The sequence below is a fragment of the Gadus chalcogrammus genome, chromosome 16 (genome assembly GCF_026213295.1).
Source record: "Gadus chalcogrammus isolate NIFS_2021 chromosome 16, NIFS_Gcha_1.0, whole genome shotgun sequence".
Classification (NCBI taxonomy): domain Eukaryota; kingdom Metazoa; phylum Chordata; class Actinopteri; order Gadiformes; family Gadidae; genus Gadus; species Gadus chalcogrammus.
Genome location: NC_079427.1, coordinates 16,071,503 through 16,087,805, shown reverse-complemented (window position 1 = coordinate 16,087,805; position 16,303 = coordinate 16,071,503). Strand labels below are relative to the sequence as shown.

At 46.3% G+C, this 16,303-nt stretch overlaps 1 protein-coding gene across 1 annotated transcript in view; it reads left to right on the top strand.

The window, feature by feature from the left end:
- grik4 (glutamate receptor, ionotropic, kainate 4) overlaps positions 1–13,681 on the top strand; it is a 140,350-nt gene extending 126,669 nt beyond the window's left edge. Inside the window, exons 13-19 of the mRNA XM_056611733.1 lie at positions 5,397–5,506; positions 6,732–6,905; positions 7,906–8,071; positions 10,716–10,941; positions 11,570–11,698; positions 12,194–12,312; positions 13,283–13,681. Coding sequence (XP_056467708.1) covers positions 5,397–5,506; positions 6,732–6,905; positions 7,906–8,071; positions 10,716–10,941; positions 11,570–11,698; positions 12,194–12,312; positions 13,283–13,681 — 1,323 coding nt within the window. The remainder of the gene's footprint in view (positions 1–5,396; positions 5,507–6,731; positions 6,906–7,905; positions 8,072–10,715; positions 10,942–11,569; positions 11,699–12,193; positions 12,313–13,282) is intronic.
- The last annotated feature ends 2,622 nt before the right edge of the window (positions 13,682–16,303 follow it).

The following is a 16,303-nucleotide window of genomic DNA, read 5'->3' as shown; positions in this document are numbered from 1 at the left end:
GTGTGTGTGCATTGGTTAGAGCCTGTGTGCATGGCTGTGTTCATGCGTTTGTGCGTATGAATGTGTGTGTATGCGTATGTATGTGTCTTTGTGCATGTGTGTGTGTGTGTGCTCAAGTGTGTGTCTGTGTGTGTGTGCATGTGCTTATGTGCGCGTGCACTGGTTAGTGTCTGTGTGCATGCCTGTGTGCGTCCGTGCCTGTGTGCGTGTGCACGCATGTGTGTGTGTGTGTGTGTGTTCCTAATTAGAAGAGGAGATAATGAGAGCTGCGCCGAAGCCACGTCAACGTTGGAAGCTGCCCTGAGGGCTGAGAGTGAGAATCAGCCTTATTGACTGCCTGGCCTCACGTGAACCCCAGCACAATATCCGCTCAAAGACAAATGTGTCCCTGTACGTGCATAAGCAATTGTGCAAAACTGCGCTGCCAGGGAAACTTGAACACCGATCCCAAGCACCTTCCAAGCACTTCCTTTCCCTTCTCTCCATCCTGTGCTCTCCCCGTGACTCTTGTTCTCACTCTCTCATCTCTCGTTCTCGCTTCCCCATCTCAAATCCTCTCCCTGCAGCTTTCAGACACTCGCACACATAGACGAAATGCAAACACATTAGGAAGCACGCGATTGTTTGTTGTGACATTATAGGTGCGTCAGTGTGAGACGCGCACACACACACGCGCACACACACACGCACACGAACACACAGACACACACACACACACACACACACACACACACAGTGATATAAAGTCCCGCACAAAATGAACAGAGAGATGCCGATAGTATGAAACACAGACAAAATAATCCTGGGTAGTCACTCCTCAGACACCTCCAACTGCCATCGCAGTGCACCCATCTGCTCCGACACGATTATTTTCAAAAGGGAGGAAACCCTCTGTTAGGGTACGAGCGAGCGACAAGAGAAGCATTGGAGGTTGCGAGGGGGGGTTGGTCGAGGCTACGGCGAGAAAGAAGTGGAAGACATCAAAAGGGAACAAGGTAAAAGAACCAGAGGGGAAGATATGGTAGAGGGAGGCGGGGGAAAAAGACAAACGGGGAGAGGTGAGAATTGGAAAGACGACGGGTTGTCCTGGTGCGTCAGTCAGTCTGTCCGTCAGTCGGGAGTGAATTGAAGCAAGAGATCCCTCCCGGGGGAGGGCGCGTGTGTGTGGGGGGGGGGGGGGGGGTGTTGAGTGGGTGAGTGTGGTGTGAATGCAAAGGAACGGCATGACTGCCTAGCATCCCTGACTGGATAACTGTACAGAGCCCCCTGATCCACACACTAAACAACATGGATACTGCTGGTCTTTGACTGAATCCGGCACTGCAGGGGGGTTTGTCCATCTCTGCTCTAACAGGAAGTGGGCCGGGGGATGAGTTTTATAGCCAGTGTTTTGCTGTCATTACATTTGTTAAGATTTGCCTCATAAAGCAGACCCCTGTGCTGAACGATGGTTCTGGGCTTCCCCCTGATCCTCCATCTATCCGTCCGTCCGTCACATAGAGAGCCCACCTTTGGCATCTTGTTACCGTGACTCACGTCCATAAAAACGGCGGCCCCGTTGCAATAAAGATCATTTAAACACACACAGAGCAGCAGATGGGACAGACCGTGGAGAGCGACCTGTGAGATTCTCTTATGCTGGTGTCCATATACCAGCCAGCCACAGCGCTCAGCCCACAAAGCCTTTTCATTCATGCCAACGCGACCTTCCAACCTGACGCACTGATCATTGTCCCACCACAAACACGGCCGTCCGATCCCTTCAGCCTCCATTCACCAGCTGCATCTTTACTAATTGCATGGAAAGAAAAGATGTGCACTTTTCCTCGTTCTGCGTTTGTACTTGAGCAGTATTCACTTAGAAATTAGGTCAAGAGGCTATGTCCCATTCTCAGCTTGTTCTCCTGTCACCTACTTATAGTACCTCCTCGAGAGAGCCTCCAGTCCCCCGCTAGTCCCTACGCCTCCTTCACCACCCCCCTAGAGGGCATCTGCCTGCTGCCATGACTCTTGTGCAGCATCACGCCAAGACACGTCCCTGCCCTTCTGTAGACAGAGACTCACAGGACGCAGACGTCTGCTGACAGACTGGGGGAAAATGTGATGCATAACATCTGATCCATAACAAACATGTAGAGATGTACATGCATACAGACACGCAACAACCTGTCCATCCTTGAGTCCAATTTTGGTGTGTGTGTGTGTGTGTGTGTGTGTGTGTGTGTGTGTGTGTGTGTGTGTGTGTGTGTGTGTGTGTGTGTGTGTGTGTGTGTGTGTGTGTGTGTGTGTGTGTGTGTGTGCCTGTAGATGTAGAAGCCTACAATCCGGGCTCACTGTCTGAGAATAATAGCCATTATTGAGCCTCAACCTTCTCACGTCATTACATCCATTTCAGGCTACTCACAGAAACACTGTCACAATGTGATGAGAATTTGTGTTTATTCCGCTGTTGTTTACACCCACACTCCATTCACTCCTCCAAAAAACCATAACACCACAATTCTTTCCCAGGTTTTTTTTTGTGTGTGTGTGAGAAACACATGCTTGTGTCCCAATCGAAAGCTGAGCTAACGCTGATTTCGAAAAAGCTCATACAAGGCAAGCCCTGAATGGAACATTGTAGAGTGCACAACATAGTTAAATCCTCCGGTATATGTAAGACTATTGCTATGTCAGACGTGCATAAAGCAGAAGAAGGACCGCTGTTATCTATTGCAGCGGATGCTCTGCACACATAATCTGCTGCATGCCGCAGAACGTAGAGATAACCTCTTGGCCCCGAAGGCGAGCTCATCTTAAACCCTTTCTTCATTTAACTTACAGCACCTTGAGTTTCCAAAAACTTGGGTAAGACAGTGTGTGATTCATTGTGTTCAGTGTGCAGGCGATTTATAACACAGGTACTTAAATACCTGCAGCTGTGTTGGTACACAAAAGTTCTTCTTTCTGCGTGTTTGTTCTGTTGAATTAAATTGATGTTGTTTGATGTGTTTTTATTGCCAGTTATGAATTGAAGCAGTGTCTACATTTAGCAGATTATTATAAGATATTAATTAAAATATTAGTCAGTCTTTTAACCTCAGGTGCATGAGCTTCCTTCGCATTCAGTTTTCAAAACGACACTGAAAAGCCGTCTGCAATCCTCTGTGACAATCCAAGGATGCACTTATAATGTTTCAACCTGAATCAGCTGCTAACTGTATTGTGACAGTTAAGAAGTACAACCCTCTAACTTTGAGGAGATCTCATGCTTACCTAAGAGGTTAATATTATTTTTGAATCCTGTGTGAAGAAGGGAATTATGACACCATTTCAAATTCTACATTCCACAAGACTTATACAATGCAGACCTATGAAAGGTTTGCTCTGTAATGTGTAGTTGTTGATGTAAAGTTTATCCATCTCTCATTTCGCTCTCTCTCTCTCTCTCTCTCTCTCTCTCACACCTTCTCTCTCTCGCTGTCTCTCTGTCTGTCTGTCTCTCTTCCCATCAGATCAACTTTTCTACTCTGCCATCTGTTGTGTTTGGCGTGATGGTGGCACGCTGTGTTCCGTAATGGCACCTTGGCGACAACTTAGAGAGAGGGCAGGCTTGGCCAACCATTTAGCAAAATGCTTGTTCAGCACAGAGCAGTGGCAATAGATGGCACAACACATGTCAGCACATAACACCATTGGCTCCTATGCTTTACCCTGTGTTGTCCCGGGGAGCACTGCAAGTAATTTACCGTCCTATTGGTTCTCCTGAAACGATTGGATATGCATTGCATGTCCGCAGTGCTCCAGATGGATTTTCTGATAGTTATCGTCATCTGTTTGCATAATTCCTTCGTATAATCCCAGCAGTGTTCAGATAAGCAGACCGGGTTTGGATCCCGGTAATAAGGGGTCTGACGGTCGTTCAGTCCTCGTTTCGCCACAGATCCTATTTTACTCACTTAGGCTAATATGGAACTTATTACAGAGCTATTCATGGACTTTCATCTCTACATCAAGCCCATTGTGGCTTCATTTATCAGAATAAAAGGCCTGCACATGATCATTTTGCTCATTTGCAGAAAATTCTGCTGATCTTCTTGTACACATTTCTTTTGAAATATAGACATTGTTTCTGCATTGCAGAGTAGGATATCTTTCTGGCATATAATCATTGCTACATCAGAATTATCTTGATAAAAAGCGTGCCTTTCTCTCGCTCCAAAAATGTAACCAACAACGTTAATTTTGTATACTTAAATTAAATGTCTTTGTGTGCTATCAGCCACAGCCATTTAATTGTCTTTTGGTTTACCAACCTACCGGCTGTGCTGTAGGACATAGTGATGTATATTTTCCCCTAATATAGATTTTTTGATAAGGCCAAATACCATAGTGCAATAATACAGATATACAACAATGGCAACACACACACGGACAAACACACACACATGCCCACACACACACACACACACACACAGTACAATCTCCTTAGTGCCTGGTTCTATTTCATCAGTAATTGGTTTCATTTAGAGGATAATGGCTGTTGGTGCAGGATAATGAAACATTAGGCATTTCCCCCTATGTCCCCACTGGCCTGCTGGCTGCCATCCCTGTTTAGGCCACTTTGTCTACACTAACCTGGGTTACGAATCCAAACATACAAATTACTGCCCTTTCCCATCCCTGCTTTCTCCTTCCAGTGCGGCACAAACATATTAATCTCTTTCCTCTTATTCCATCCAATTGTCTGTGATTTAGAGAAATAAATCAACCCTAGGCCACAGAAAAGGCAGAACATTTGAACGTCAAGGTTACAGTGTTATTTGTCCCCGCTCTCCTTGGTTATTACAGGCAACCTTGTGCAGACGCAAATACGGTCCCTCAATTGATCATGCCTTCTCCGAACACGCTTGGACTAGTGATGCTCTTCCTGCAGAGTTATATTGTGTAAGAAAGCAAAAATAAAAGAAATAGCTTATATTATGGAATGACCCCCATATTGAACTCAGACAAAGTCTATCGTGCATTTGCATGCAAACTAGACGTTTATGTGCATTTTCTAAATTATGTTGAGCACATTTACTCTCCTGTAATTTTAATTACTCCTCTTGACCATTTGCACCGTGTTAAAAAATAATATGGACTAATATAGTCCGTATATCAGAGCTTGGGTCGCACGTTCAAGCGCTGTTCTGTTTTTAATTAACCTCCCTCCCTCTTCACCCGGGGAGGCGCTGTTAAACGATACCTAGCTGGATAATGAGTCCCTCTCCATTCCCACCTGCGAAAGCTGTGCCTCTCCATTTATACACGGCTTCGCTGCAGCAGTGGCTCTACATGCACGGCGTGTTCGACGTCCCCACAACACAATGTCTCGGTGTGTGAGAGCATGCTCTTGTGTGTTTCCTGTGCTGCAGGGTCGCAGGCCCGGCTACTTCTCCTTCCTGGACCCCTTCTCCCCGGGGGTGTGGCTCTTCATGCTGCTGGCCTACCTCGCCGTCAGCTGCATCCTCTTCCTGGTTGCCAGGTAGCGGTTAAGAAACGGCGACACATGAATGTGCACACACATGCATAATTACACACAAAAACACACACATACACAATGCATGTACACACTCGCACACATGCATTGAAACAGATATCCGTAGAGATTATACATCGAAATGTGTTCTGTACTTGGATAAACAAAGGTTAAATAACTAAAATATGAATAAAAGAAATGAGGTGTGAAGACAGGGAGATAGATTTACGGAGAAGTGAAGGCGAGAGAGAAAGAGAGTGTGAGGTAAGAAAGATAATAAAGAAAAGACTGAAAGACAGGAATAAAGACAAAAAGATAAAAGCAAGAACGAAGACCATGTTCTGAGTAATGGCTAGATGAAGAAAAATGAAACCGCTCTCAAACTGGTCTAATCCATCTCAAACTGTGTTTATCATATTCCTCTCTCTCCAGCACCATACTGACACCTTCTGGTCAGACTGAACACGACAGAACAGCCAATGCAGATCGCTATCAGTTAACCAAGCCATACGTGACCACCATACTGTATTACAATTTTTTAGAGATGAAGTAACCAGAAACTAATTCCAGAAACAACCACGCACCTCCACTTTGATAATCTTTATGTTGTTAAAATTGTGACCAACGGCAGAGGTTGATTTGTTTATATAGGGTACAGTACTGATTGAACACTGCTGAGTGCAAGTCATTCGCCCATGCTCACTATTTTGACATAAGTGGATGCAATAATTGTAAATCCGAAGGAGCGCAGCCTCCCCCCCCCCCCCCCATGTGCCTAGAATGCCACATATGCCTTATAGTTGTGTTCCATGTCCCAATTAGTCTGCCTTCACTCACACTGTGTATGTAGATTGCACACTGGGACTGAGGAGTAGCCTCCCTCGAGAGCCAAGGTGACTTTCTGCTGCCTCCGTGCTCAGTTAGAGTCTCCTTGTGTCCTCCTTGTTTCCCCTCCCTGTCGCTCTCTCTCTCCCTCTCTCTCTCTCACTCTCTTGCTCTCCCTCGCTCTTTCCCTCCCTTCCGTCCCTCGAGTTCCTCTCCCTTTCATTTTTTGCACAATCCGTGTCACACTTCCGTCTCACCCAAACTGAGTTTTGCCTTCCTCTGAACTTCCCCCTCACGCTCTCAGTGTACTCAATCCCCCCAAAAATAAAATACTTCTCTCTTCCTCCCATGTCTCTCTCCCCCCCCCCCCCCCCGCGCCCCCGTGTCGCGGTGCTCCCTTGCTCAGGCTGACGCCGTATGAGTGGTACAACCCCCACCCATGTCTGAAGGGCCGCTGTAATCTGCTGATCAACCAGTACTCCCTGGGGAACAGCTTCTGGTTCCCCGTGGGCGGCTTCATGCAGCAAGGCTCTACCATCGCACCGCGGGCTTTGTCCACGCGCTGCGTCAGCGGAGTGTGGTCAGTATGGACGCCAGTCGTGCACGCACGTTGGCATGCACACACACAAACGCACTCACACACCCCCACACAAACACGTCACTCACACCCAGGGTCTCACACACATCCCCACACACACACACACACCCCCACAGGACAAAACAGGTTCAGAGAAATGTATTGACACGTGCACACATACACGCAGACACACACAGAATGACGCATATACACAGAATGACACAGTATAGACATGCATACACACAGAGTCCAAAGAGGAAAGAGCCATAAAAAATAGCATTAATATACCTTTTTTTTTGTGCAAAAATTGTAAAATCCTTCTGCCATGTTGTGTTCATATTGGATCCTGCACAAGCAAGGAGTACACAGGAGTACAGAAACATAAACACCTACCGAAGCTTGCATGAGAGACAAATGCATACTGATAAATGCATAAAGAACGTATCCATACATTTCCATTCCCATTTAATAAGATACATGCATTCACTCAAACAGTCAACCCATGCTCATTAACATTGCTGAAGTACTACTTATTTATAATGTAATATATGATTTATGTTACTTTCATCAACATATTTGCTGCTTTATGTGTGTCCTTATCCGTCTGTGTGTGCTAAAAACCTTCATGCATAACTTGATATCTTTTCCAATACAGCATTGTTTCCACATACCCATCTTGCTATCCATCCATTCCATCCTGCCATCGAACCATCCGGCAGCATTCTGTACATCAGGTTTGACCTATTTCCGTTTACGTTTGGTATGTGCACGACATCATTTGAAACACCCACTATTCACTGTTGTTGGATTCATAGCGCGTGGATTCAGAACTGTTAAAAGGCTGAGGTGTCCCATTATTACAAAAATAACTCAAAAACCTCGGAACGCCACCGACCAATCACAATCAAGCATTCAACAATGCTGTGGTATAAACGCAGTTTGGGGCCACACCGCCTAACCCGTCCACAAGGGGAGAACCTAAGGTCTCTCTTCCGCTCCTCAGGTGGGCCTTCACCCTGATCATCATCTCCTCGTACACCGCCAACCTGGCGGCCTTCCTGACGGTGCAGAGGATGGAAGTGCCCATCGAGTCAGTGGACGACCTGGCCGACCAGACGGCCATTGAGTACGGCACCATGCACGGCGGCTCCACCATGACCTTTTTCCAGGTCGGCGCCTGGTGTTGTGTATATATGTATATGTATATCTGGATGATAATGGTGATAACGTGCGCTGTAATGATAACACGCACGTGGTGGAAGAGAGAGGGAGTTAATATGAAGATGGACGTCTGTCATCACACACGCACAAACGCACACAAACACAGACAGAGACATGTGCTGTTATGCCCAAGGTCATGCAAAGTAATTTGCATGCACACGTGCTCTTGGACTTGATGAATATTCCCAAACACAGAAGTATATACACACAAATCCACATACACACAGAGACCAGGGCCCCGTTTCCCGAAAGCGTCGTTAGCCTAAGTGGATCGTGAAGTGCGTCGAAAGGGCATCGTAGAGTTTTCACCGCGTTTCCCGAAAGCATCGTGGGGAACGAACGTCTTGAAAACGCTCGTAGCTAACGAGTACTCCAGGGGTGCTCGTAGGTACTCGTAGGACGCTAAGAGCATCGTCAGCTATAGCCTCAGTGGCGACACCATCGGACATTCCGTCTATTGGATGCGTTTTATTAAAACGCATTGCGCCTTTATGTTCTTAGTTTGGTAATTAATAAAGATTATTAATTAATTTATTAATAAAGATGTTCAAATGGCCAAAATAAAACGGGACAGTCCAGAAAATGTTTGCGCAGGCAGGGCACTCAAAATGTGTGAGAGAAAGTGGGGGGATTTGTGCAGACTGACATGGCTACTCATAAAACGTAGCATAAAATAATGTAAAAAATAAATTCAATTAAACAAATTAAAAAAAATAAAAAATAACGAAATAAAAGAAATTAAAAAAAATAAGAAAATACATTTTTTTTTTTTTTTTTTTAAACAAGCAAAGGAGCAGGCAAAAGGCTGGGATATGGTGGGGATTGGTCACGTTGACGGGAATGTTTAGTGACATGAGGGAGGGTGGAGGGGGTTAAAAAAAAGTCTCAATCACTATTCGACGCGCATGAAAACCAGCCGCGTAGTTATGAGGGAGGCCGTCCTCACACCGATCTTCCTCATCGTCATCGTCCTCAACGTCCTCCGGTTCAAGCAATGCCACCCCAGCCTTAGCTGCAATGTTGTGCAACATAGCCGTCACACATATCACGGCGCATGACTTGGCCGGAGAAAACTGGAGCCCTCCGCCTGACTTGTGAAGGCATCTAAAGAGCAACTTCCACCTCCCGATCGTGCGCTCAACGATGCACCGGGCCAGACGGTGGGCTTCGTTGTATTCCTCATCATGGACGTCTCCCGGGTTATTCACAGGTGTGAAGAGGAATTATTTAAGGGGGGAAAATGCCGTGAAACGCACAGTGCATTCAGGATTAGGACTGATATATGTCGGTTTAAGCCTAATCAATTGTGTTTTAATGTCTTTAGCATTCATATAATTGCAGTCTATTTTTTTCGTAGGCTACTCTGCTGTTGTCCTTGATGGGGATATATTTTAACCCTTTTTAACACAATTTTCCTGCGACATTCCTGCGTCTCCCCCTCCTACGGAGCCCATTTCAGCACCGTGTCAGTAGACAGTTACAATCCTACGACGTCGTGAGTGCAGCGAATGCGCGTTCACGTTAAGAGGAGTTTCGGGAAACGCTCCAAAGAAATTGACGATGGATCGCAAGATCCATCGTGAGAATGATCGTACGAGCGTGGATCCATCGTTATCGGGAAACGGGGCCCAGGACCACTAACTAACACACACACACACACACACACACACACACACACACACACACACACACACACACACACACACACACACACACACACACACACACACACACACACACACACACACACACACACACACACACACACACCAACGCATCCACATACATACATACATACATGTACCAGCTCGCCACAGACAGACAGACAGATACAAAGACAGACATGCAGCTGTTCCCCTAAGCCAAACAGACCCACACAGTCAACCCATCAGCGATGTTATCCTCCATGTCACCCTCCCGTGCAGCCCGTCCTCAAACTGCCACAGTTCTTATCAGCTTCCTGGCTGCTCCTCAGTACCACAATTCAATACACTTCAGACAGATGAAGTTGAACTACGGGGCTCTGGTAGAGAATTATACTCTGTTCCATTCACCCTCTCTAATTCCTCTGTACATCGGAACAAAACGAATGAGGGAGAGACCGAAGCGTGAGACTGGACAAGCAAGACTTGTTACCGTGTCCACTTCCTGGTTGTTGTTGTTGTTGTTTTTGTTGTTGGTGTGGTTGTTGTTGTTGTTGTTGTTGTCGTCGTCGTCGATGTTCCTGGGACCTTAGATTAAAATTTGCTACTGAGCAATGAACAAAGACTTGCAAGAATAAACAGACATTTCAAAGGACACCATGAGGCTAAACAAAGGGATTTGAAATGTGATGCAACAAATTAGCATTGGAATAAATCAATATGCATGATGTAGGCAACATGAATGGAAATGAAGAATAAATACATCAGAACAAAACAACAGGCTTCTCAAACTCATGATGAGGTGGATGAGTCATCGGAAGGCCCTTTACGTGTCGTCAAGTATGCTTCCTTTTCCATTTCCTCTTTGTTCTGCCCTTATCTGTCGGCCTTACAAGTCCTATATCATGTCTCTCTCTCCCCACTACTCCCACCTCTCGCCCCCTTGCAGAACTCCCGCTACCAGACGTACCAGCGCATGTGGAACTTCATGCACTCCAAGCAGCCCAGCGTGTTCGTCAAGAGCACCGAGGAGGGCATCGCCCGCGTGCTCAACTCAAACTACGCCTTCCTTCTGGAGAGCACCATGAACGAGTACTACCGCCAGAGGAACTGCAACCTGACGCAGATAGGAGGCCTGCTGGACACCAAGGGCTACGGCATCGGGATGCCCCCAGGTCCGTGGAGCGGGACGGCCCATGGGGGGGAGTGACAGACAAGGGAAGGGGGACAGCTAATAGCCCATGTCTCTGGGGGGGGGGGGGGGGGGTTGACGGCGGTTGAGAACAGATGGATATGGAGGAGGCACAGTGAGATAAGAGCAAAGAGAGACGCAGCTAAACAAAGAGAGACAGAGATTTGGTTAAGATAGACGGCAGGAGAGAGTCAATAGTCAGAGACTCTAGCTCACATTTGCCCAATGGTGGATAAAGAACTTGCATGAAGTACAAATAAAGACCTTCCCAGAACACTGTCGCTACTTATTGTGAAACAAGAACAAAACCACTGAAACGCTCATTGTTTATCCGCGGTTTTAATGTGGTTGTGCACGTATAGCTGTCTTTGTAGGGCTTTGTTTTACCTGATCTTCTGTATATCCATCGCAGGGGGGCGGCCATTACAATTTGTAGTTGATTAAATACTCTTGATGCACATTTTCATTCATTTTCAGACACTTTATCGGCATTGGCATTTTCATTGAATCATTTGACACAGAGGCTCTGGGATCAAATGCAGAGTTGTTTCGGAAGTGCAGCTTCTTTCAGGGAGCAGCTTTAAGCCTGTTCTCCTCCCTCTCCCCCCCAGGCTCAGTGTACCGGGACGAGTTTGACCTGGCCATTCTGAAGATGCAGGAAGACAATCGTCTCGAAATCCTCAAGAGGAAGTGGTGGGAAGGCGGCAAGTGCCCAAAGGAGGGGGACCATCGCGCCAAAGGTGTGAACCAACCTCTTGTGCCTTTGCTTATTACTATGATTAATGAGCAGATGCTTTTAATCCACTTGCACTGAATCCAAATACATGTCAGAAAGCATCATGCAGTGGTAAGGAATTTTACTCAAGGATTGGTAGACTGCAAACCTTGGGGGGATGGAAACCAGGGCCTTTTAGCTTGGTGGTGAAACACCCTTGTCGCTACCTTATCCTGCTCCAGTACTGCTCCCATTCATGAATCTTTCTCTCCATTGTGTTCTTTCCGTTTTATCTGGTTACTGTAATGTCTCTCATCACCCAGTCTCTCTCTCTCTCTCTCTCTCTCTCTCTCTCTCTCTCTCTCTCTCTCTCTCTCTCTCTCTCTCAATATTCCTAACCAATAGTATGTTTCCTTTATATAACATGGCGGCTAACCCCAGCACATCCTCTCTCTCTCCCTCTCTCTCTCTCTCTCTCTCTCTCTCTCTCTCTGTTCTCTCTCTGTTCTCTCTCTTCTAGGGTTAGGCATGGAGAACATTGGTGGCATCTTCGTGGTGCTGGTCTGCGGCCTGCTGGTGGCCATCTTCATGGCGGTGCTGGAGTTTATGTGGATGATGAGGCAGACGCCCGTGACGGAGGTGAGGGAGGACTATATAACATGCTTCTGCTTTCTCTCCCTCTCTCTCTGCACTGGGGTCCAGCCCCACACGGGGTAACTTGCTTGTAAATGTTCTGACAGAAAATATAGTGGGGCTGGAGTGTTGCCAAACGTTTCGCCCATGGCCAGCCTCAACAGACTTCAGAGAAAGGAGAACTAGCAGAAAACCAATGCTTATTCCTCTATTTACATGTGGGAACCGGTCTCTAGTTACAAATTCTGGATTGTGGATTATGGAGCATACAAAACGCCTTATTAGTAGTAGTAAGATCTTGGCTGCAGCCGTACATGAATAAGTAAAAGGTGCTGATGTCAAAGTCTTACCTTAATAGTTGTTGTCATGGCTTAATGATGTCCCGGGGGTTTCTTGCTGCTCATGTTATTGGAGCAATTTATTACAAATATATAATTGTCTTTACTATTGGACCAATGTCATTTGTACTCAATAAAACGTTCTATGTACCACATTATGTGGCTAATGTTGTCTGTTTCAATGTTTCAAATGTCAGCCCGATGTGTGTGTAAGTGTGTGTGTGTTTGCGTCTGTAGGTCTGTGGAAATCTTTACGCACTCTGCAATTTTCTGAATACTACTTCTGCAATGCAATACTATATGCATACATTGTTACTGTATAGAAGATATGCTTCACTCTGTAGTGCATCTATGTAGTCATCCAATTTGCTAAATCAACCCTTCATTTCCTTATCCTTTTTCCACATGTCTAAAACTCTTATTTGACATCAATTTGATCAAACCACCCATCTCACTTCAGCCGGCCTCTCTCTCCCTCTCTCTTCCCCACCTATCTACCTCTCTCCCTGTGTGTGTGTGTGTGTGTGTGTGTGTGTGTGTGTGTGTGTGTGTGTGTGTGTGTGTGTGTGTGTGTGTGTGTGTGTGTGTGTGTGTGTGTGTGTGTGTGTGTGTTTGTGCGTGTGCGTGCGCGTTTGCAGCAGTCCATGTGTGAGGAGATGCTGCGGGAGCTGCAGGGCATCGTCCTGTGTCGTGACAGCCTGCAGGTGAGGCGCCGGCGGGGCGCGTCCATCCTGCGGCCGCGGCCCCTCCCCCTGGAGGAGCGCCGGGCACGGACCGCCGCCGCCGCCGCCAGCCTCAGCAACGGCAAGCTGTGCGGGGGCACCGGGCTGGCAGAGCCCCCCCTCTCCCACAGACTGGCCCAAGAGGCGGCGCTGGTGGCCCGGGGCTGCAGCCACATCCGCATCTGTCCCGAGTGCCGACGCTTTCAGGGCCTCAGGATGAGGCCTCCGGGGGCCACGGGCGCCCTGCCCTCCCCGACACACAGCGACGAAAGCATAGAGTGGGACAAAACCACCAATAGCAGTGAACCCGAATGAGCCACACCAAACACTGTGTGCTGCTGGCGTAACCACACAACAACACATGTCCTGGACTCTAGCTCACCCCCACCCCCACCCCCCCACCCCCACCCCCACCCTTCAACACCCGACCCCCACCCATCCAGTTGTCAACTTTACAGGGATTTAAACATCACCTGGTACACAGCTGTCTCTGAGATTGATTTCACGGACAAGGACCTTCCTGCGGGGATTTCTAGCTCATTAAGGCATCGTCCGGTAATGAACCCTGGAATATTCTCGCCGTTTTCCTCCTCCTTTTGATCGAGGATTGAGGGTTCGGGGGGGGGGGCGGACTTGGGGTATTTATACCTTCGACAAGATGTATCAGTCATCCCTGTCCGATAGAGAAAAGACTCAACTGAAGCGTGTGTATCCATGTGGACCGTCTGTTGGCCGTCTCTCTTACATCGACTTGGCAGGAAACAGACTGTTGGGTATTTGTACTACGCAGTATTTTTCAGCCATGTTTCATTGTGCCGTTTTGTTTTCTTTTTGTATTCTTGCCCCTCCTCTGTTGTTACCGTACTGATGATTGTTCTTCTATTGCTCTTCGATAGACTCTTCAAAAAAACTTTTGAATCTAGAGACTTAGAAGGTGTACTGCCTCTGGGGAGCTGCAAAAGAACACGTTGAATAAACAAATGATGAAAAAACCCTAGGTCCTTCTTTAGATACTTTTACTTTGAAAGTGCCAAAAACCATGTGGATATCAGGAGGGGGCCCCACAGCCTTGTTAAAACAGCAAAGAGAACGCTGAAGCGAATAGACATGGACTTGTTTTATAGTAGGGACTATTCTACAGACAAAAAAATGTTTTAATTGTAATCATCTCTGAAAGACAGCGATGCATGTCAGAGGCCTTGGCAGCAAATCACAGAGTGATTTCTATTTTCGAGGGTGGTCAAAGTGTGAGTATTAGCATTCCTAACTGGTGGGAAGGTTTTCTTTGTTATACGCATTCTTTGTGTACACACACTCACACAACCATACACACACATACTGTACATACATTCATACTGCATACAATGTTGAAGGCATTTATGTTCCGTTGTTCTATGGGTTATACTTGTTTGGTTTATTTACTTTATCAAAAAAATATTTCTTCTTAAACAAGACCACTCGATCCCTGATGTTGCTTTTTTAATACTATTCATATTTTTAAAAAGGAAACATTAAACTTCTGGTCAATTGTGGACATAAGAAGCACTTTTCTTGATTGTTTCGAAATGTCAAGGCAGTTAAGCCTTTATGGAAAGTCACGCTACAGTCCCTGTCACAGATTAGTGGTGGGACGCCACTCTGCAAACGCTTTACTGGTGCAAAGCTAAGAACCAATTTTCACAGGATTACAATCTGATCTTCTCCAGAGTGTCAACGTTATTGCATCATTATTTAGAATTAAAGGAATGATTCAAGTATTAACTTCTTGAGAGCTCTTGAAATCATAATGCAGGAAAGTAAAATGTTTTACATTTGTTTTACTTGTATACTTCTTCAGACTCTTTCCTGAGGTATTGAGAACAAAGCACCAGTAGAAACCATCTCCAAATATATTTTTATGGTGCCGGGTCAGAAATTAACGAGGACCTTAAGGGTCCAGTAAAATTCTAAAAAGATGCCCATCATATAAATGATAGCATGGTCTGGTGACGCCACATTTTGCCTGTGGTTAGAATAACAAAGGTCAAAGGATGCCTTAGGAATTCAAATCCAGTGACAAAAAGATTATATTCAAATCCAGTGCCACAGACATACAGGACATTTGGAATTTCTGACAGGTCAGCGTGCATGCTGCCTATGGGGGGAGCCAGCAGCCATCCGTTCATCCAGACATTGCCTGTGTGTGTTTGTGTGCATGTGTGCGTGCATGCGTGCGTGTGTGTGTGTGTGTGTGTGTGTGTATGTGTGTGTGTGTGTGTGTGTGCGTGCGTGTGTGTGTGTGTGTGTGTGTGTGTGTGTGTGTGTGCGTGTGTGTGTGTGTGTGTGTGTGTGTGTGTGTGTGTGTGTGTGTGTGTGTGTGTGTGTGTGTGTGTGTGTGTGTGTGTGTGTGTGTGTGTGTGCGTGCGTGCGTGCGTGCGTGCGTGCGTGCGTGCGCGTGCGTGTGCGTGCGTGTGTGTGAGAGTTTAATGTAGGTGCTGATGGGCACTGAGGTTGGTGAGGAGGATGGTAAACCTGCCATGCGGTGCTGGTCTCTTCCCATAGCTCCGGGTCATACTTAAATGGTAATACTGTTTGCTGTGTAATCGTTTTGCATTAAAATTATGCATTCATCGGTTTTGTTTGGGATTCGAGATTTGAGTGGGCCGTCTCATTCCATATTGAGTACACACCACTTCTATGCTCTGGGAGGAATTTCTAGCGAGCTTTGACCTGTGTCTCTATTTTGGATCTCAACCCAACACATTTGTGATTGGCACTTGATATGTTTAGCTTTCCATAGGTGATAGATATGCTGCAGGAGTGGATGGTTGTATAAGAAAAGTAACAAAATTTAATTGATTCTACCGTCCAAAATGTTGCATAGTTATACGTTACTTATAACAGACATATATTCATATCCTTACTATGTGGATTTAAATCAACACAGATGCACACATT